Source organism: Aotus nancymaae, unplaced genomic scaffold, assembly GCF_030222135.1.
Source record: "Aotus nancymaae isolate 86718 unplaced genomic scaffold, 86718_ANA_hifiasm-v0.15.2.pri h1tg000043l, whole genome shotgun sequence".
Lineage (NCBI taxonomy): Eukaryota > Metazoa > Chordata > Mammalia > Primates > Aotidae > Aotus > Aotus nancymaae.
Genome location: NW_026988457.1, coordinates 13,631,946 through 13,652,984, shown reverse-complemented (window position 1 = coordinate 13,652,984; position 21,039 = coordinate 13,631,946). Strand labels below are relative to the sequence as shown.

The following is a 21,039-nucleotide window of genomic DNA, read 5'->3' as shown; positions in this document are numbered from 1 at the left end:
TAAACAGAGTTAACATATGACCCAGGAATTCCACTCCTAGTTATATACTCAAGAGAAATGAAAACATATGCCCACACAAAACCTAACACATGAATATTCATAACAATATTATTCATTAGCTAAAAAGTGGAAACAACCCAAATGTCCATCAGCCAGTGTGTGGATAAACAAATTGTGGCATATCCACACAGTGGAATATAATTTGGCCGTGAAAAGGAATGAAGTACTGATTCATGCTACACATAGATGAACTTTGAAAATACTAGCTAAGTGAAAGAAGCCAGACACAAATATTACCTATTCCATTTATATGAAAGGTCGAGAATAAACGAGTTCATAGAGACAGGAATTAGATAGATAGTGGTGATGACTGCAGTATCTGTGAATATGCTAAAAACCGCTGAATTGGGTGCTACAGTATGTGAACTGGATCTCAATTTTTAAAAAAATAAATAAAGAAAAAGATCTGAGTTCAACTCAAAAGCTTTCCCAGAAGCTTGAGGAAAAGGAAAAAGTTAAAAAAGTGTAATTTAGTTTCCCGATTCCCTAAAAAACAGATCAAATATAGTAATTAGATTTTGAAGATACAAGTGAGAGTATAAGCGGTTATGTTTGGATTCATGTCATTTAGGAATACAGGGATTCGAGCTTTCAAATAACTTTATTCTGATCGTTAAAGTAACGCCTGGTTATTTTAGAGGAGGTTTTAAAGACAGAAAAGCATAGACAAGAAAATTATGAGCTTTTTTATTTTTATGCCTCTCTCCAGTCCCCACAAAGGCAAGTGGGAGAAGGGGTCATTGGCTTCTATGTGCAAAGCCCTCCTGTGAAAGGCCTCGCACCTGAGGTTGGCTGGACATTCCATCAAGACCAGCACCAGCAATCTTCCTCCACACACGGATCTTAGAAAAGCACCATCGTGTTCAAGTCTTCCAGCGATCTCAACTTTCCCTCATATTTAAGTCCTGGATTGTAAGAACAACTGGTATTTCCCTTAATTCAAAGAAAGAGTCCATGGTACCTTTAATGGTGCCAAAATATGAGAAGGAGGGCAGAGACAGAATAGAAAGCTAACTTCCAACAAAATCACAATCCTCAAATTAAAATTTCCCTGCAGCCATCTGCCAGCATTTCCTTCCAGAGCACTGAATGAGCTCAAAGTAACACTAAGTTTACTGTCTTCTTGTATAGTACAATCAGGCACACCCAGGGGCCTTGCTAAGGAATCAAGAGGCATGTTACTCCCAGTAGAATATTATTTGAATGGAAATATATTTTTAAAAAGAAAAAAAGAAAAGGAAGCAGACTCCAGTTCAAATTTTATTTGTATACAAAAATATATTATAGTGAGAAAGCTTACTGCTATTTCCAACTATACATAATTAATTACAAATATTTTCATAAAAGCACTTTAAATTACAGGAAAGCTATGTTTTAAAAGAAAATACAATATTAGCATGGATCGTCTGTTCTAATACACTGCAAGCAGGTAAACAAAGTCAGCTTCACTGTCTAAATTGCCCAAAGATGGGATGAAGGGCTGATTTTAAGGAGAGCCTGACAGTGGCCTGGTGGAAGGTTGAGCGCACGTCTCTGTCCCCTCTGGCAGCAGATTCTAGTAGGTGATTTTAGCAGGTCCTGGGGGCTTTCTGAAGCTTCTCTCTTATGATGAAAGGACCCAAAACTACTTCTTATTTCACATACCTGTAAATGAGAGATAGGTAAGGGTATCCACGCAGAGGCTCACAATCCCTATGTCTTACCACATCACACTGTCTCAGACATGCATCAAAGCACCAAACTCAATGCCAGGCTTCCCACGTGATGAGTGTCTGTTTAACCTGAATGACTGGGCAACCCACTGCAATTTCCATGAGGCAGACAGGCTTGTTACATGGGTCTAATACAAATTATGCTTCAATTATAATAATCTCTGTCAAAACAGGCCCTGGTCTTCTGATGTAGGCTGGTGCAGTATGTAAGAAAAGAGGCAATTAAAACCTTCAAGCAAATAGAGATGATACAAGGACTTTCTATATAATGTTTAGGTTTGTCTGCAAGAGTGTTAAGAACATAGTTATTTTTAAATAACCAGCTTTGGATTTAACTTTTCAGGGTTTACCTGGCCTTTAGCAAAGAATAGCATAAAATGCTTGTCATAGAAAATCAGCCCTTCCACTGGAAAATTAAGGGGCTGGGACAAAATTCTCCCAGCCCATTCTGTGACTAAACAAGACCCCTCATAGTAGAGTTGCTGAGCCTTCCATCCCGGAAGCTGGAGTTGGTCCTCCTGGCTCTCGCAATCTTATCTTTTGGAAATAGAGTGTGTATATAGATTATGAGGGTCCCTTCTTCTGGATCCCTCCAGTGCAGTAATAATTTGACGTCTTCAGTTCTCAACATTTTTGGTCACACAAAAAGGATAACCATTGGTGTAATTCCCAGATAGGAGACTTGCAAGTATGCATACCTAATCCAGGTCATTCAGTCACTGGCGTGGGTCTCTGGTGAAAGGTCCCCCAAAGTCAATTCTTTCTTTCGGCACCCAACTCTTAAAGTTAGATTTCACCCAGACCCTGGCTCTAACCTGGGGAAATTACTCTGGCCCATGGGATGGAGCCCTTCTGGCTTGGTGGGGTAATGTGCTTGTGGTTAATCAGTTCATTTCTTCCCTGAAAAGCCTGACATGCCGTCATGATGGTAAGGCTGCAGTCCTGCTCTCTCTCGGTTTCTCAAACAAAAACGCCATTGTTTGCTGGTGACCTGTTCTCACTGTTTGGAAATGCACATGGTCTACTTTAACACAAGCTTTTCCCGGAATTTCGTTCCTAGCCATTAGGGTCCTGTTTCTAAACCCAAAGAAGCCTTAGGATGAAACTTTCTGCCCCCAGGCAAGTTGGTTAACATGATAACACTTTATGAGAAGTATCTGTTACTTTTTTGTTTTTAATATCAGACATGTACTTACTTGCTAATGTTCTGTCAAGATCAGCAATAAAGTCTTCGAGCTCTTTCGTGTCTCCTAATTTGGCTGTGAAACAGGAGAAAGAGAGAGGTCAGTTTCCTTAACAAAGACAGCTGATGACTCCATATCGAATTTTCCAGAATGTTGGAATTTCCAGGGTTATAAAATGGATTATTTCCCATTTTACATCTACCTCCTCATCTTCTGAGACTTTATTGAAGAACTTGTCCCGGGCCAACCCTAAGTGTGTGGTCCAGCATTTAGATACAGTAAACTCAGAAACTGATTCTGAAGATGAGCCTCAGTGTTTTTTTTATTTTTTAGTTCATCACCACCCTCTCTCACCATCCCACCCGACTTCTCCCTCGCCTGGAAGAGGAATCTTCCTTCACTGTCTTAAATGTTTGCAGAAGAGTGAGGGGCAGGAAGGGAAGATAAAAAGTTTGGTTTTGTGTTGTGTAGAATATGAGTTGCTAGTCAAACACTTCAGGAAGCACAGCACCGTGCAGAGCGGACACCTAGATTGCGTCACTGCTGCTGCACTAGCCTTCTGATGCATTCTTGCTTGTGCTGTCTCCCTAGGGCAGCACTGCAGCCCTCAGAGTCCCCCAGTATGAAATGAATGAAGAGTTCACTGTTTCTTATTCAAATGGTACAGGGAAGGCGCCATGAGGCTTCTGGATTCAGGACAGCCTCATCCCACTAGGGGCTTTTTTTCCCTTTTTAATTCCTACCTCTTGAGGAGGTAGGAATCAGGTAACAAATCTGAGCATGTTTTAAGCCACTTTCTAGACTGCTCTGTCTCTGAATTCAGCGGATCCATTACAGACTGAGGGCTGGATAGTGGCAGAATTCCCAGTGGGTGCTAATGTTGCTCTGTTGAGAAGGGAATTTTAAAATGTCTCTTGAAAAAAGAGCGAAGTCCTGTCTTATTGCCAAAGTGAGAGGAGTGATGGAATTGTCATTTCTTTTTAACTATGTTCCATTTTTATTTCATTCTGCAACTATTTTCAGCAAGTATAACTTTTCTTAAGGAAAAAAACTCCTTTTGTTTTCAAAAGGGCACTTGTCCAATATAACAGAACATTCAGCTCTCTAGCTGGAGACATTTTACCAGTTCCAAAAAATAAGAAACTGCTCATGCATCTTTAAAGATGTTTTAGGTCTATTAATACCACAGTACAGGCAGAATGGAGCTGCTATTTTAAATCATGTTAGATCATCACTTATCTCATAATGACAAAACCATTTAATTGCTAAATTGGTCATCTGAAAGCATTGGCTAAATAATTAATGCAATAAAAAGAATCCTGCTCTCTGCAAAGGCAAACTGCTGAGTTTTACATTCTAGAACCAACGAGTCTGGGAAGAGACTTAAGAAACACTGTCATTTGCACAGTCTTGACTACATCACATGAGAGAGAACAGTCTAGAGTCTCCAAGTTTTCTTTCTCCCTTGACTTCAGGTTTTTTGCCCCAAATTATCTGATTTCATGTTTACACTGATCAAAATCCTAAGAAACAAAAAATTCTACTTTATACTCTAAGTATTAAGAGTATAAAGTATTACCTGTTTGTTTTGTACATTTGAGAAAGACTGTTTAGGGATAAAAGGGAGAGAGAAGAGATTGAGAAGGGGAGAGGAGTGAAAAAGCAAAAAACTCAAATTCCAACTAATGAGCTTACCTTTCTGAGGAGTGACAGTGGGAGAGAGAAGAGCTGGGGTAGAGTCTGTTGGAGAATTCAGTTTTTCATCACTGAAGCTGAAGCTGAAGCTGTTCCTATAAAGTGAATCTGCACCTTTCAGGAAGGAAAATACACTCATTAAAAATAGTACTCATGAGACTACAGACATCACTTTATAGTCTACTGATAACCAACAATTTGTCTTCAAAATAAGCCAAAGCTGCAAATCTATAGTAAAGAAAACAGCCGGGTGTGGTGGGTCACGACTGTAATCTCAGCACTTTGGGGGCCGAAGTAGGTGGATCACCAGAGGTCAGGAGTTCAAGACCAGCCTGGCCAACATGGTAAAACCTCGTCTCTACTAATACAAAAATTAGCCAGGCATGGTGGCGTGCACTTGTAGCCCCAGCTACATGGGAGGCTGAGGCAGGAGAATTGCTTGAACCTGGGAGAAAGAGGTTTGAGGGAGCTGAGATCACACCACTGCACTCCAGCCTGGAGATACAGCGAGACTCCATCTCAAACAAAAAGAAAAGAAAACAGGTTGATTTCCAGATTTTGTGGTTATAGCCCAAAATGATTTGAGATAGGGAAGAGAGAAAGAGAGAGAAAAAGAGACAGAGAAAGTGTGTGTGTGTATGTGTGTGTGTGAGAGAGTTTGTATGTGTGTGTGTGTCCAATCAAGTACACCAAAGGCCCTTGCTTCCCTAAAACAGGAAGCAGGTGATAGGATCATCATGACCACCATGACCAGTGCTTGGTCGATTGTGGTGGGGAGGGGTTGGGATTTTAGGCGAAAGGAATCATCACATGTGAAATATCTCTCTTCTTCCCTCTGAGCCTCCTAAAATATAAACATCAGGTATCCCATGACTAAATCCTCTTTCCCTGCTCAAAAGAGACCTCTGCTCTCTTGCTATCCTATAATTTAATAATTTTTTCTTTTACTTAACAGAGGTTTTCCTAAGAGTCTGCACTCTTCAGATAAGCCAGAAGGTCAAAGATAAAGACATCTTCTCCTAGAAGTTCATCTATCAGACACTTGAAGTGACTTCATGGCTCCCTCTATTCTCATACCCCCAAAGACTTGAGTGACAGCAAGATGAGGCCCCAGAAGTTCAAGGCTGACCTGGGAGTCAAGGGGACCACCCACTAAACTACTAAGTACTAGGGTGCCTTTGAATAAGACAGTCTCTCTGGGCCTAGCTTACTTATCAATAGAGTGAGAAGATGGACTAAATATCCTTAAAGGCACTTCCAGCGCTAAAATTCTGAGATTCTCTAAGTCCTGTTACGGGGAAGGAAACCAACCCACGGCTGGCCCAGCTGTGTGGCTGTGACTCAGAAAGGTGCTGTTGGCTGAGCAGCACTGACTCAAAGGGTACAAAGGCAGGGCAGGCAGCAGAAGCAGGATGTGGCCCCTGAAGTCACAGGGAACAGCCTTCCTGGTTCAAACGAAACACAAAGCCAGCCACAGTTGGAGCAGAGAAGTGGCTCTTCAGGTGCAAGAGAGCAGCCGAATGATAGGGGCCTGACCAAGACCCTGCCTCCTCGGGATTCTTCCACTTTAAGCCAATTACCTCCAGCTTGGGGGGAGGAAAAACCATCTCTCTTTGGTCCCGTTAACTGAGAAGGAATTTGCCTAAGTGACAAAAGATAAGCCCAGTACTAAAAAAATCAGGGTTTTTGGAAGGAGAGGTTTCTGGTCCCAGGGAAACTCGGCTTTATCCCTAACAGGCTGCCACAACTTCTCTGGTGCCTCACCTGGCTCCCTTTCTCCCCTCCCTCTCCTGCCCAGGGGCCCAACTGCCCCCTTCTCTTTTTCACCGATACCACCATCTTATCCACTTTTCCAAACATGCTCAGAAGACCCTTGAGAGAAACCCTCAGAATCTTTACTTCCTTCAGAGGTCCAGCCCAGCTCACCTAAACGACTACCATCACTGGGTTTGAGGATGAACACGGACTGAGATCCAAAACCCTGGACCTGATACCTACATTTCCCCAAAAATACATTCCTCAGAGTGCTGGTCTGAGCAAGCACACCTGAGAAACACCAGCCAACCCTTGGTGATTCCCATGGCATATGCCCACTTCCAACATCCCCAGAAGACTTGTGCTTAAACAAAACCAGTCCAGCCCCATTTCCCCAGTGTACCTGACCACAGGACACTTTTTTGTGGCACTCCTGCTACTATTTCTCAGGAGCCTTGGACTCTGTGGAACCCTTCCCGGGAAGCCCACCTGCTGGCTCCCTCCACCAAGCCCACCTCCAAAGGAGCTCTCTGGATTCCCCCAAGGGAAGGCCTTTCCCCAACCCACAGGGAGCTGGCCACACTCACTGCACACCTGCAAGGGAGCCTTACTTTTGTCCATGCAGTCACCAGGAGAATCGCCACCAATACAGCCTGAGAAACTCATGGGGAGAAGATGAGGCAAGATTTAGGGGCAAGAAAATCACAAAGGGTCCTGGGGTGGCAGGCCCCGTGCCTAGACTCCAAGCCAGAAAATACGAGGCCCTTGGCACATTATCTGTGGCTATGAAGGATACCTGAGAGCTTCAGCGCCATCCCTCGCCCAGAGGCAGGCTGGCTGGTCCAGATCACAGGGACCACACCTTCGCTGTCTATCTCCCACAAGCAGCTGGCCGGGGAGAGCAACTTTCCAGTCACCGCTCACTCCACCCACCTGGCACGCACCACAGGCCCTTCCCTGACTTTGAACTTCAGCTCTCTTCTGCCCCAGCTCCCCAGCAAGTTTCCATCCACGTACACTCCTCCTCTGCAGGGGGAGAAGCACACCACAGTTTGTTCACCTCACAGGCAAGGAGGCCAAACACTACCAAATGTTGGGGAAAGGAACAATCTAGATATGGAAAGGCCGTTGCAAAAGAGGATGGTAGTGGGGGAGAAAGGGAATTCAGCGAAGATTTGGGAAAAACCCAGGGTAACTCATGAGGCCTGCAGAGAATCTATAGAGAATGAGCCTCAGATCTGGAATATTGCCAGCGCTGTCCTCTGATCCTTTAGGTTCACAGGCTAAACGCCTTCTTAAAGTGACTGTTTTTCCCAAACTGAGAAAATAGACAGACAAACTGACGGCCACTCCCACAGTGAGGGAGGGAGAGGAGGAAAAATACCAGTTACAATATCTATTTATACGGAAACACATGCACACGGAGGCACGGCAGCACAGTTACGCTCACTTCCTCCGCCCGCCCCACCCCGCCCACCACACACACACACACACACACACATTAGCTCACACCCTGGCTTGTTGCCACACCGTGACTTCACTCTCTTTCCATGAGGTGTACAATCTGGGACAGACCCAACTCCAAGTTCTGAAATGTTCAACCTTCAACCATCAGGAGGAAACAAACCGCCAGCATCCTTGAGCCAAACCTGCTGCAGCCGAGGCGCACCCTGTGATGATATCTACACATCATGTATGGCACGGATGAAAAGAGAGCCTCAGGGCCCCAAAGCTACACCGCTGGTGAGTGGGCATCTACTGTCAAGTGGGCGTCTAGAGGCCACATGAAAACTGCATGACCCTGTACGAGTCACTTTGTTTCTTCCTTGGCAGGAGAAGAACAATAACCTAGGCGCTCTGTGTATAATGCCAGTGATTTCAATGCTTTAATTCTTAAGTTCCTGGCAAGGCAAAGAATAGTGCTCCTGAAACAGAAAAGGTAACCACAGAGAATAAACAGAATCAAGATTCTCCCTCTTCTTGAGAGAGAGCAGCAAAATTCTTAAGAGAACTTTCTCTTCAGTGGCATCCTAGAACAAATCTCCCAAGAACAAACCCTCAGCATAGAGGTACTCCAAGCTCTAGACCTCTCTTCACCTTTAACCAATAAAATTTCTTTCCATGGAGTTTTATTAAGAACACACAATGAACAAAATCTCACACAAGGTGCTGAGACAGATTTCTAGGTAGGCAAGGCCTGACTTTCTGTTCTTTTCCCTCCCCTGGAACTCTATTCCTTGCAAAAGGAATAGCCAGTTAGTCTTAGAAAATTACAGCAATGTGTTGCTGACTGATCACATACTAATAATGTATTATTGCCCCACCTGGATGTCAGGTGCTGCTATTAATAGGGACCTAGAACAGTGATAATTTGGGGAACCCTGGCAGGTGGTAAGGCTGGATATTTGAGGGCCCTACAACATCGGCTTCAATCAGCTCTAAAGCATCATTTCATGTGTATCTCAAATTCCCATTAGAAACATCCCTGGAAAGACTACTTAGTGCACTGAAGCCATGAATCTCAAATTCTGGGACCACGTTTTCTAAGGCATCATCAAAAGAAATAAAAGCATATGAAATATACAATTAACAGAGTTTGAGAAACTCTGCTGCAAAGCAGAGGCTTGTTTAAAAGGTAGGTGTGTTTTTTTAGCTTGGGGAGTTGGGAGAAAGGTAATTTAGGGTTAGCCCATGTAAACGTGCAGCTCCAGAGGGAAGTAAAACCACAGACAGCAAACCTTGCCCAGAGCGCCTATAAATATAGAACGATCCCACACGTTTAAAGCAAGCAAACTATAGTCATTAACTGAGAAAAAGAAAGCTTTGGGCCTGTCTCCCTTTTGCCACAGGGAATGGCAGGGGGTGTAGGTTGAATTCTCCTCCCCAAAATCTAAATTCTGATAGCCTCGCCAAAGTGGGGCAGAATAAGAAAGAGCTTCTTTCCTCAGCTTCTCCAGCATTGTCCCGGCTCCCCTTCTGGGACCACCCTGTCCCTCTACATGCCTTGCGAGGCATCACAAGACCTGTCACCCTGCAGAATTGCTAATACAGTACCAGGGAACCCTGAGGGCTCCTCACTGGCCTTATCCTCTCAGGGCTTAAACAAGTTCAGGTTCTAGCCTCGGTGGCTAAGTCGTCTGTCATGCTGGTCCCCCCAGGGCCCACAAGGTCCCCTCTCCCAGGACCAGACCAGAATAGTCTAGACAAAGATATGCAGATGTTCTACGTCTTGCTGATGCTACAGAAGCCAGTTCTTCTTTCCCTAAATGGTCTTACAATATCATAATAACGCCAGCACAGTAGAATTCAGGCCTTTTCTACTGAGCAGCAAAACATATCCTCCTTCAAAGGAAAAATTATGTGAAACCCCAATACGTTAAAGATATAAGTGCATACCATCTTTTAAAATTTAAGTTAATGTCACGAACTTCTTACAGAGTCAACACACTGGTTAAAACTCAAAACATAATGAGTTAAAATTTAATTTAACTCATTTGAGAAATCATGGTGTACCTTTTACAGTTTTAAAAATACTGAAAAGAAGATATATTTCTAAAAATAAATTCAAATCAAAGGTAGTCAACTTCTAAAGCACCTCTGAGGATGAAGTTTGAGAAACACTACCCTAACTCTTAATAGCATTGCCCTTTTACTGCTGCAGCTAAAATTACTCCCACCAAAGTGCTTAATGTTGTTACATGTTGGAATCAAGTCTAAAGGATAGGAACGACTCTATTTTGATCAACTACATTTGAATTCCACCCCACCCCCACCCCCATGTGAAGTTATACTGCAATTGATATTTTGGTCCTCTTCACGTCTTAAGAGGCCTCCCTGAAAGTGGGAACAGGAAGGAGTATTTCCTTATTAAATATCCATTCTTCTCTCCTATCTAAGTAACTTGTTTCTTTGGGTACAAGGAATGGCTATTTTTTGCCCTTAGGTGCAAGCAACCTAAATTTTTTTTAAATGAGAACAAAGAAGTATTCTTCAAAGAACAGCATTACTGTTTTAATCTTCCTTGTGAGGTTGGTGCACCTTCAGACAGAGCTGTAAAAGCTAGAGCAAAAACCAAAGGTAACGTTGGTTTACAGCTTCATCCAAAATATTTTCGTGCGAGACACTGGCTCCAATGTATCTATGTGGTATAGCACAGCATGTACATTTTAATGATATTTTGAAAGCATTCAATAGAGCAAATATTTTCTTCCTGATAGCACTATTAAATACATCCTTTCAATTTTACAGCTAGAGAAACTAAAACCCACTCATCACCCAGGGCCTTGATAGGGCTCAGCCTAGGCTCCACTGACCTTGCCAGATGACCACTGCCTCAGAGAGACACCTTCACAAACAGCCATCATTGACAAACAGGCATGTGATCTGCAGTCTATTCGTGAAGACATGGTTCCCATTCTAGCTAATAAATCATCATCACAGCAAGGGTTTAGTAACAGTAAGCTGGTGTTATTATCGTTGTCCTGGTGTGTCTTTCTCTTGATGTAAATTTCAGTAGGATCTACCTCTCTTAAGTATTCTCTTCCACAAAAAAGCATTAAACAGACAAATGAGTATAACAAATGTCTGTGCTCAATTCTTGGCAGCAAGTAAGATACACATAATATGCTTCCTTAAGAAATTACTATTTAGATACACACAGCTTCTGCCAACAATATTTCTAACCAGTCTTGTGGGAGAAAAACTACACATTTAAAGCAAAGACAAATGTCACCTGAGCTTTCTTTATATTCTTCCCATCACTTCTCTAACCACCAAACATGGGTTAGTCAGTTAACAACAGAATACAAAATAGATGCATATAACCTAAGCAAAACTACAAACTCTTCTCTGTTATTCTAAGCAAAACTACAAACTCCCAAATATCTCCCCCGAAAATGTTAAGAATGTGTTTGGATGCCTTCTCTTTAAGGCATCTGAAAACAGATCTTAGAGGTGAAATCCCATCCAGCGGAAGTTGCAATCATCCATGAATGGGTGAGCTCAGACCTATTCTAGGGGAGTGAGGCTGTGGCTTAGAAAGGAGCTGTTCTTTGCCACAGAGCAGCGATGACACACTGTCCCAGCTTTCTTTTCCGTGGAAGAATCTGTATTTGATGAATAACTTGCTCCATGCCCAGTAGAAGGAGACATATTTTAGTTTGGCCTTAGGAATTGAGATGAATTCAAAAATATTAACACTTCCCTTTGAAACTGAAAATGAACCTGTTCATTAGGAAAAAAGTCCAAAAAATTCTAAGTGGAAAAGTAACAGTACTTTCTTCCATCCCCTTTCACCTCAAAAGCTGCAGCTCGATCTAACCCTCTGGCGGTGCTGCCAAGGAAACTCAAGCTGGAACTCAGCTTTCTGAGTCAAACTCTGACCAGGGTGGTGAGTGCATTTATCCCTTTGCAGAAGGGCAGCTCATGTTCAAGTCTAGCCCTGAATCTTAGCCCAGGAACACAGAGGAGCTCCAGGTTTCAAAACAAGAGAATCACAAGCAAAGACCATTACTTTCACCACCCAAGTCAAGGACAGCAAAAGGAGTGACATTCATGCTTGTAACCCATCTAGGGATTAAAGACTGAAGAGTAACACAGAAGAGTTTAAAACTGACTTTGCACTTTGAAAAACAATAAGTAATTCTGGATTTGAAACCAACAATCATGTAATACTAAAAAGGCACCTAATTTGCTGTTTGATACTTAAGCAGGTACCTGTTATCCTCCCAGGACATGTGAGTTCCTGGAAAAAGCTGTCTCTTTTTTGTTATTGTTTTGTTTGTTTGTTTGTTTGTTTTTGACAAGGTTGTTCACGACAAAGAGACCCTGGGGTAGTCTCCATTGTGAGAAAGGTCACCAGGAAGCACCTTCATGCCAGTGTGCTCTCTGGCTCCCCCTGCAGCCTGGTGGAGGACCTGACTGAAAAATACTTGAACTCAGCACTGCCAAAGATTTTCATAACTGCATGCAATGGAGCAACAAGTCTTAAAGCTCAGGGCCAAAGGAAAGTGCAAGAGGTTATTTCATAAATCCCAAGAACAGCAGTTGGGGCTTATGAAACCTTTCCTGGTTTCATGAATATTTCCGTTCTGCACCCTCCCATGTCCCCACTGTGTCCCCTCATCCCACTGGCACTTGTTCCACATCTGCAGAATTACAGCTGAGAGGGGAGAGGCACGGAAAGAAGAAGAGGGAAAATGTGGAAAGGCCTGGTGCAGGTCCAGGGAGCCCCGTCTGGCTAAGTCGGGACATGCTGCTTAAACCCGCCTGCCTGGTGACACACCTGTGGGCGGCAGGTGGACCAACCTGCTCTCGAGCGACCTTTCCCATGATCACCGTCAGGGGCCCCGCCAACCCTCGGCCTACTGCGTTGAGCTTCAGGACTTGGTTCCTGGACACCATCCCTCAGTTTACAGATAAGAAAACTGAGGCCTCAGCCTTCGCGGGCCAGGTCCTGGGAGCTGGGAGATCCTGGCGCCATCCTAGCGGGGGCCACACTTACTCTCCGAGTCGCTGAAGCCGCTGCTGTCGCTGACGCTGGCGCTGCTGCGCCGCTTCATGCGCTCCAGGTGCTCCTCGTAGTGGAAGTGGCGCTCGTGGAAGGGCGACGCGAAGTCCGCCAGCACTGCATCAAACTCGCACAGCGCGTCCGACAGGTCCTCCGCGGCCGCCGAGTCCAAGGCCGGGGCTGCGGGCAGGGCCGGGGGCTCAGTGCACGGAAGACGGTCAGGGGGTGGGGGTGGCGGCGGGACCCCCTCCCGGGGCCAGGAGGGGCCGCCACGGTTCCCGAAGATTACTGACACGCACTGCGCCTCCGCCAACTGACAGCCACGCAGTCGCTGTTACCTTGTAATCTTCACCAGCCTCGAAGCGCGTTCCATTACCAAGCCCGTTTTACAGACAAGAAAACGGAGGCTCCTCCAGGCCCAGGGTCACCCAGCGATCCGGCTCGGCCAGATTCCTCCCCAGGCGCTGCCGGGTACCTGTCCCCAAGCTCGCTCCAACCCCGGGCGCGCTCGAAGCTAGTCGGCGGGAAGGTGGGACATGGGGTCCGGCGCGCGCCGGGAGGCTGCAGCCGCCCGCGCGGAGCGACCGGGGAAAGAGTTCCGCCGGGGAGGATGGAAAGGTCGGGGGTGTGAAGGGACGACACGGGGCCCCTCCTTTCTCTCCCGCCATCTGCAGAGCCAGGACTTTAGGGGGACCCCAGACCCCGCACTCACCTGCAGCCGCGGAGGCAGCGGAGCTACCCTGCGCCGCGGGCGGCTTCATGAGTCGGCTCAGCGGGGCCCGGCGCGCGAGGCCTTGGGTCTTGCGAGGTGGCGGCCGGGGCTACTCCGGGGCTCGCTCTCCCGCGCACTCCCGCCCGGCCAGTCTCTTGTCGCTGCGCTCCCGCTGCGCCGCTCTCTGTTCGGTCCGCGCCCGCTCCCTCGCCCGCTCAGGCTCTGCGATCTTATAGCCGCGGGCGGCAGGGGCGGGGCGGGGCCACGGAGCCCGAGCGCTGGGTCTGTCCCCGCCGCCCTCTGGGGACGCCTCTGCCCTCAGGCACCGCCCTCGCCACGCGCACGCCTGGGAACCGCAGTGACGAGGAGTCGCCGGAGCCTGGGTTACACCCCCAAATATTTACCCGCCGCTCGCCGCGCGCCCTGACAACCCGGCCCACGCGGTGGTCTCGGCGTCACCAAAGCTGACTGCTGCGCGCGAGCTCCGCTGCTTCCCGCCGCGTGCCCAGCACCTCCCCGAGCCGCGGAGCGCGCAACGTGGGCATGCAGAGCCTCCCGGGCTGGCGGCGAGGGATGAAGGAGCCCGCGGCCGTGGCCCAGCCGGGTGTCGGGGACGCGGAGGTCCCCTCCGCATTGTTCCAGGGGGACTTCCGAGATGGTGGGCGGGCGAGTGGAGGAGGTGGCGAGAGGGGCAGGAGTGGAGAGAGTCCTGAACTGTTCCCACCGCAGAGCGCGGGGGTCTGAACTACGGCCCTGGGCGCTCCCGACAGCCCGACTTTCTCCAGAAGCGGTTTATTAAGGGAAGAAACTGCTGCGTAGACCGGGCGCCTTACAGTCCGTGGGAACGAGCCACCCTGCCCCGCGGCTGCGGGGACGAACGCTCTGGCCTGTGCGCTGAGCGAGCACTAGCCGCTCGCCACAGACGGCTAATTAAATATAGAGCAATTCACATGCAACAGAGTGACACACTCAGCCCCTCCATGACACTAGACACGTTTCTGTCTCTCAGCAGCCACCACCGCAGAAAGTTCTGTCGGGCAACGCTGCGAGGGTTCCTGACCCCACAGACTCAGAGGGAAGCAAGCATCTTACACCGCTGGTCGGGTTCCTCCGAGGCGTCGGGACTTGGTGTGCACCATTTCCAACTCCCGGCAGCAGCCCTGAGAGGTGGAATTATTGCCCCTTTTTTTGCAGGCGGGGAAACTGAGGCGCAGAGAGAGTAAGCAGCCGGCCAGTCACTTAGTGGTAGAAAGGCAGGTCTGTGGTTTGAGAAGCACTTTCGGCCTCACCCCCCCTCCTTCCTCCACTGAGGGAAGCTCTGACTCCCTGCAGGGTGGACAGCTGGGCAGCCAGGAGGAGGAGGAAATAGAGCAGAGAACCTAGGTCCTGGAAGCAACACCACAGGGCATCTGCAGCTTTCATTTTATCTTTTCCTTCCCCTTTTCTTTATCGCCTTTTACATTCTTTTTCTCTCTCTCTTTAACCCTCCTTCTCTTTGACCTGCCCCTGGCACCCACTGGTGATGCCCTGAGCCAGCAGATCAGCAGCCAATCTGGGAGCTGAGGCCATGGGGCTACCTTCAAATGCAGCTCTCCCTCTGTGGCCAGAGCTGGGGTGCAGAGAAGTAGACATCCAACCCCACTCTTGCATGATGGCTCAGGGTCCCTGTCAGCTAAAGAATCAGTCGAGCTGATCTTCGGAGGAGCCTACGAAACAGCCCCATCTTTAACAGCCACTGTAATTGACAGAGGGACAAATGAAGAAGCTCTCTACCCAGGAGACGTTGGTTGGCTGCCGCCAACTGCACCCCATTGTAAGGGAACCTGCCCACATACTGGGAAGATGGCTGGGCAAGGGGCCCAGACTCAAATGGAGTGTCACCGCCTCTGGGATGAGCGTCACTTTAATTCCAGAAGACTAGTGCCGTCTCTCTTTCCCAATTATAAATATATTTTAATATATAGGAAAACGTAGAGATTGGGTACCCACCACCAAGAATTGAAATATGTTAACATTTTGTCATGCTTGCTTCCGATATTTTCAAGACATAAATATACAATAAAGTACACAAATCTTGAGTGTACGGTTCAATAAATTTTTACCTGTGTAAACACCTGTGTAATTACCATTCAGATGAAGATGTAATATATCATCATCACCCAGAAGGGTTCCTATGCTATTTTCTAATCAGTAGCAACCCATAAGGAACCCTTATTCTGAACCCTGACACTGGGAATTCATTCTGCCTATTCCAGAGCTCCTTAAAACAAAATTACATTGCATGTATTCATTTATGCCTGGCTTCTTCTGCTTAACATAACATCTACGACATTCATCTATGTTATTGCAGCATTAATGCATCCTCCTGAGGGTGGACATTTGAGTTGTTATTTTGCTTTTGTTGTTGTTGTTGCTGTTGTAAATAGTGTTACAATAAATATTCTTGCACCTGTCTTCTCGAGTACATGACTAAGAGTCTCTAACATCTATATCTAGGAGTAGACTAACCAAATTGGTTTGATTATCTCTAGTCATTGGCTAGTGTAAACAAAGCTGCTATGAACATCCTTGTACATTTATTTTGGTGCACATGTATACTCACTTCTCTTGGGTTTCCATCTAGGGGTGGAATTTCAGAATCACAGGATAGGCATATGTTTCACTTTCAAAGATACTGCCAAATAATTTTCCAAAGTGCTTGAATGAATATACACTCCCACCAACAATGTCTAAGAGTTCCAGCTGCTCCATATTTGCGCCAACATATGATATGTTAGACTCATTAATATTAGCCATTCTAGTGGGTGTGTACTAGTATCTTACCAGGGTTTCTCTTCTCCTTCTCCTTCTTCTCCTCCTCCCCCTCCTCCTTGCTGTGGCTTTAATTTACATTTTCCTATTAAGTAATTAAATTAGCCACTTTTTCCCATTCTTCAAATATTTTTGAATAAGAGAAAAGGACAGTACAGAGGAGGCTGAAACCCCCTTGGTTCCAGTCCAAGTCACCATCCTTCCCAAAGTGACCATCCTCCCTCACCTCCTCCCCAAAGACAGCCACTACCGTGAATTTGGTAAATACTCTCCCATCCGTATCTTTATACCTAAACTATATTTATGTTTCTGTAAAAAGCTTACAGTATTTCTTTCTGTGGTTTTTCTAGTTTACATAACTGCTTTCATGCTGCAACATGCTTTGTTTTCATTCAATATTGCTTTTGCACATATTGAGACACACACAGAACTAGTTTATTCAGTATCTGCCAAATAGAAGTCCATTGAATGCCTACAGCATGATTTATTCATCTCCTCTCCAGTTGATAGGCACTTGGGTTATTTCCAGTCTTTCCCTCTCACAGATAATGCTACAGTTACCATCCTTGTACATATCTCCTAGTGCATGCATGTGAGTCCACTTATGTATGCATCTTGATTCCTTCCCCAGAACCAGACAAAAGGCAAAGGTCAAACTTAGCCCCTTGAGCTTTCAGGCTGGGTTCCATTTTCTGCCCCAGGGCCTCCTCTGGTCCTCAGCCACCTGGCCATAGTGACAGAGATGATGAGTGACCACCTTGTCCCCCACTGAGAAGGGACAGGGAGCTGTGTCTTTCATCAGCCTTGAGCCTAAATCTTTTACTAATTTTTATTTATAATTGACACATAATAACTGTATATATTTATGGGTTACAGTGTGATGTTTCACTGTATGTTTACATTGTATAATGATCAAATCAGGGTAGTTATCATATCCATCACTTTAAACATTTATCATCATCTTTGTGGTGACAACATTCAAAACCTTCTCTTCTAGCTTATAGAAATACATACTGCTTGTTATTTGCTATAGTCATCCAGCTGTGTGATAAAACACCAGATCTTATTCTCCTAAAGTACAAAGTCTAACTGTAACTTTGTACCCGCTGACCAACCTCTCCCTGTTCTCCCCTCCTCCCTACCCTCCAGCCTCTGGTAACCACTATTCCACTCCCTACTTCTGTGAAATCAACTTTTTTAGATTCCACATATGAGTGAGATCACGTGGTGGTTGCCTTTCTGCCTGGCTGTAGGCGCAAATTAACAATCACATCCTTACAGTGGGATTTACACACATTCCAAGTTCCAGAAGGTCATTTGGTCACACAGATCTCTTTCCAGAAAAAGACGTGAGTTAGGCTTTGATTTGAAACAGGACAACCACAGCTTCTTATGTTTTTAAAGACCAGATCTTTTTCTTAATTGGCATCTGTCTTCATCCACTTGTGTTGCTATAACGAAATACTGCAAACTGGGTAATTTATAAGGGACAGAAATTTCCCTGGGTGTGGTGGCTGATGCCTGTAATCCCAACACTTCAAGAAGCCAAGGTGGGAGGATCACTTCAGGCCAGGAGTTCGAGACCAGCATGGGCAACATAGCAAGATGCCATCTCTACCAAAAAAAATTTTTAAGAAAATAAATTTTTAAAAAGAAATGTAGGCCAGGTGCAGTGGTTCACGCTTGTAATCCCAGCACTTTGGGAGGCTGAGGCAGGTGGATCACAAGGTAAGGAGTTCAAGACCAGCCTGGCCAAGATGATAAAACTTCATCTGTATCAAAAATACAAAAATTAGCCAGGCATGGTCGTGGCCATCTGTAATCCCAGCTACTCAGGAGGCTGAAGCAGAGAATAGCTTGAACCTGGGAGGGAGAGGTTGCAGTGAGCCGAGATCACGCCTCTGCACTCCAGCCTGGGTGACAGAGTGAGACTCTGTCTCAAAAAAAAAAAAAATGTATTTCTCACAGTTCTAGAGACTGGGAATCCAAGAGCAAGGCACCAGGATCCAATGTCTGGTGATGGCCTTCTTGCTTTGTTCTCACGTGGCAGAAGGAAATGAACCTACCCGCTAAAGGCCCCACCTCTTAATGCTATTACATTGGCAATTAAGTTTCAACATAAGAATTTTGGAGGACACATGAAGACAATAGCAGCTTCTCTTCCCCCTGCACACTGTTGATCACTCTCTCCTTGAAACCTGTCCTGAGTATCCAGCTCCTGGCCTCAGCATTCTTCTTGGGCCCCTGCTGAGTCATCCTTCATTGAGTGATCATTAACATCAGTGATTCCCTATAGGTATCTTCCTGACCTTTTCTTCCCACTCTACACTCTCTTCAGCCCATGTCTGCCCTTCTCAAAATCTTACCTAACATGCAAGAGCTTTCAAAACTTTATTTCCAGACCTGACTTTTTTTAACTCTCAAATCTGTTATACTCAACCACCTGATGTTCCTCCGCAGACACCTTGTGGAAGAAACTTCTAGTTGTTTCCTAATATCAGGTCTCCCTATCCGGTTTAGTAATGAATGGATGTACCCATGGATTCCTGAAATAAAGACTATATTTCCAGCCTGTTTGGCAGTTAGGTGTGGTAACGTAACTAAATTTTGCACACCAGGCTGTAAGCAGAAGCATCTTATGAAACCTCTGGAATGCCTCCTTATGGGAGGGCACAGGCATCCTCATCCTTGCTTCTTCCTGCTCCATGAAAGGCAGACCTGAAGCTAGATTTCACATCTTGGGGTGGAAGCTGCTTATTGAGGATAGCAACAAAAGGAGAGAGAATCTTGGATCCTTGATGCCATGAAGCTGCCATACCCACTGTCCCTGGATTATCAACAAGATAAAGATAAAATAAAATGTCCATCTTGTGTAAGCCAATATTTAGGGGATTTCTGATCTTTACAACTGAACCTAACCCTGACACCAAATGCCTCAAACAAATCTCATCTGGAACTTCTCAACCCTGGAACTGTGAGTTGAAAAGACAGTTATTTCCTTATGGCTTAAGCAAAGATGAGTCCTCTTTCAGTGACTGTATTCTTTTGCTATGGCTGCTGTAGCAAAGAGCCACAAACTGGGTAGCTTAAAACAGTAGAAAGATTTCTCTTACTGACTTCTGAAGGTTAGAAGTTCAACATCAAGGTGTTGACAGGGTTGGTCCCCTCTGAAGTCTCTAAGGGAGAATCTGTTCCATGCCTCTCTGATATGGTTTGGGTGTGTCCTCACCCAAATCTCATCTTGAATTGTAGCTCCCATAATTCCCACGTGTTGTGGGAGGGACCCAGTAGGAGATCACTGAATCATGAAGGCAGTTTCCCCCATACCATTCTCATGGTAGTGAATAAGTCTCACAAGATCTGATGGTTTTATAAGGGGAAACTCCTTTCACTTGGCTCTCATTCTCTCTCTTTTCTTCCACCATGTAAGACAGGCTTTTGCCTTCCACCATGATTTGAGACCTCCCCAGCCATGTGGAACTGTGAGTCCATTAAACCTCTTTTTCCTTACAAATCACCCAGTCCCAGGTATGCCTTTATCAGCAGCATGAGAACAGACTAACACACTCTCCTAGCTCCTGGTGGTCTGCTGCTGGCAGTCTTTGGCATTCCTTGGCTTGTAGACGCATCACTGCCATCTCTGCCTCCATCTTCACAGGGTGTTCCCCATGTGTCTTTAGCTGTGTCTTTTCTCTTCATTTTAGGAGACACCAATCATATTGTATCGGGCCCACTCTAATTCAGTATGACCTCATCCTAACCTGATTATATCTGCAAACAAACTACTGACACACACCACATGGATAAATCTTAGAAACAGTATGCTTGCAAGAGTGCTGCGGTAGGTGGAATAATGACCCCTCGAAGATGACCATCCTAATCCCTGCAATCAGTATGTTACCTTACCTGGCAAAAGGGACTTCATATGATGAAGGTTAAGGATCTTGAAATAGGTGATGTGCCTGGGTTATCCAGGTGGGCCCAATCTAATCACATGAGTTCTTAGAAGTGGAAGACCTTTCCTAGCTGTGGTCGGAAAGAGAGGTGGCTACAGAGGAATAGTGGAGATGCAACATCACTGGCTTTGAAGACAGAGGAAGGGGCCATGGGCCAAGAAATGTAGGTGGCCTCTAAAAGTTGGAAAAGACAAGAAAACAGTTTCTCCCCTAGAGCCTCCAGAAAAGGACACAGATCTGCCGATACTTTGACTTTAATCCAGCAAAGCCCAACTTTGTTGGACTTCATAGTATAAAAAACTGTATTGTTTATTGAGTAATATGTATTTAAATGTGTTATTTTAAGCCACTAAATTTGTGCTAATTTGTTACAGCAACAACCGGAAAACTAACAGAAGTACATACTATATACTTCCGTTTATATGGATCCAAAGTCTAGATCAGTAAAACAGATCTGTGGAGCTATGCGTCAGATCAACGGCTGCTTCCAAGGAAAGGTGTGCCCAGTGGAAAGGGGCACAAGGGAAATTTCAGAAGAAACTCCACCTTGATTTGGGTGATTGTTATATGGCAGTGTCCCTTTGCCAGAACCCATTGAACCGTATAGTTAAGATTTATTATGCACATAACTGTATATAGATATACC

The 21,039-nt window shown here is 45.6% G+C and overlaps 1 protein-coding gene and 1 long non-coding RNA gene across 2 annotated transcripts; one reads left to right on the top strand and one right to left on the bottom strand.

Moving 5' to 3' along the window:
* Positions 1–1,307: 1,307 nt before the first annotated feature.
* Positions 1,308–13,675, bottom strand: RGCC (regulator of cell cycle). Its single transcript, XM_064361707.1, has 5 exons — positions 13,343–13,675; positions 12,909–13,227; positions 4,652–4,765; positions 2,969–3,031; positions 1,308–1,704 (listed from the first exon to the last, which is right to left on the bottom strand). Exons 1-5 carry the CDS (start codon positions 13,673–13,675, stop codon positions 1,697–1,699), a joined length of 837 nt encoding a protein of 278 aa, XP_064217777.1. The 3' UTR covers positions 1,308–1,696.
* Positions 7,953–10,866, top strand: LOC105734082 (uncharacterized). The gene is made up of 2 exons (XR_001111417.3): positions 7,953–8,149; positions 10,655–10,866. It is a non-coding gene; the product is annotated as an uncharacterized LOC105734082 (long non-coding RNA).
* Positions 13,676–21,039: the final 7,364 nt, after the last annotated feature.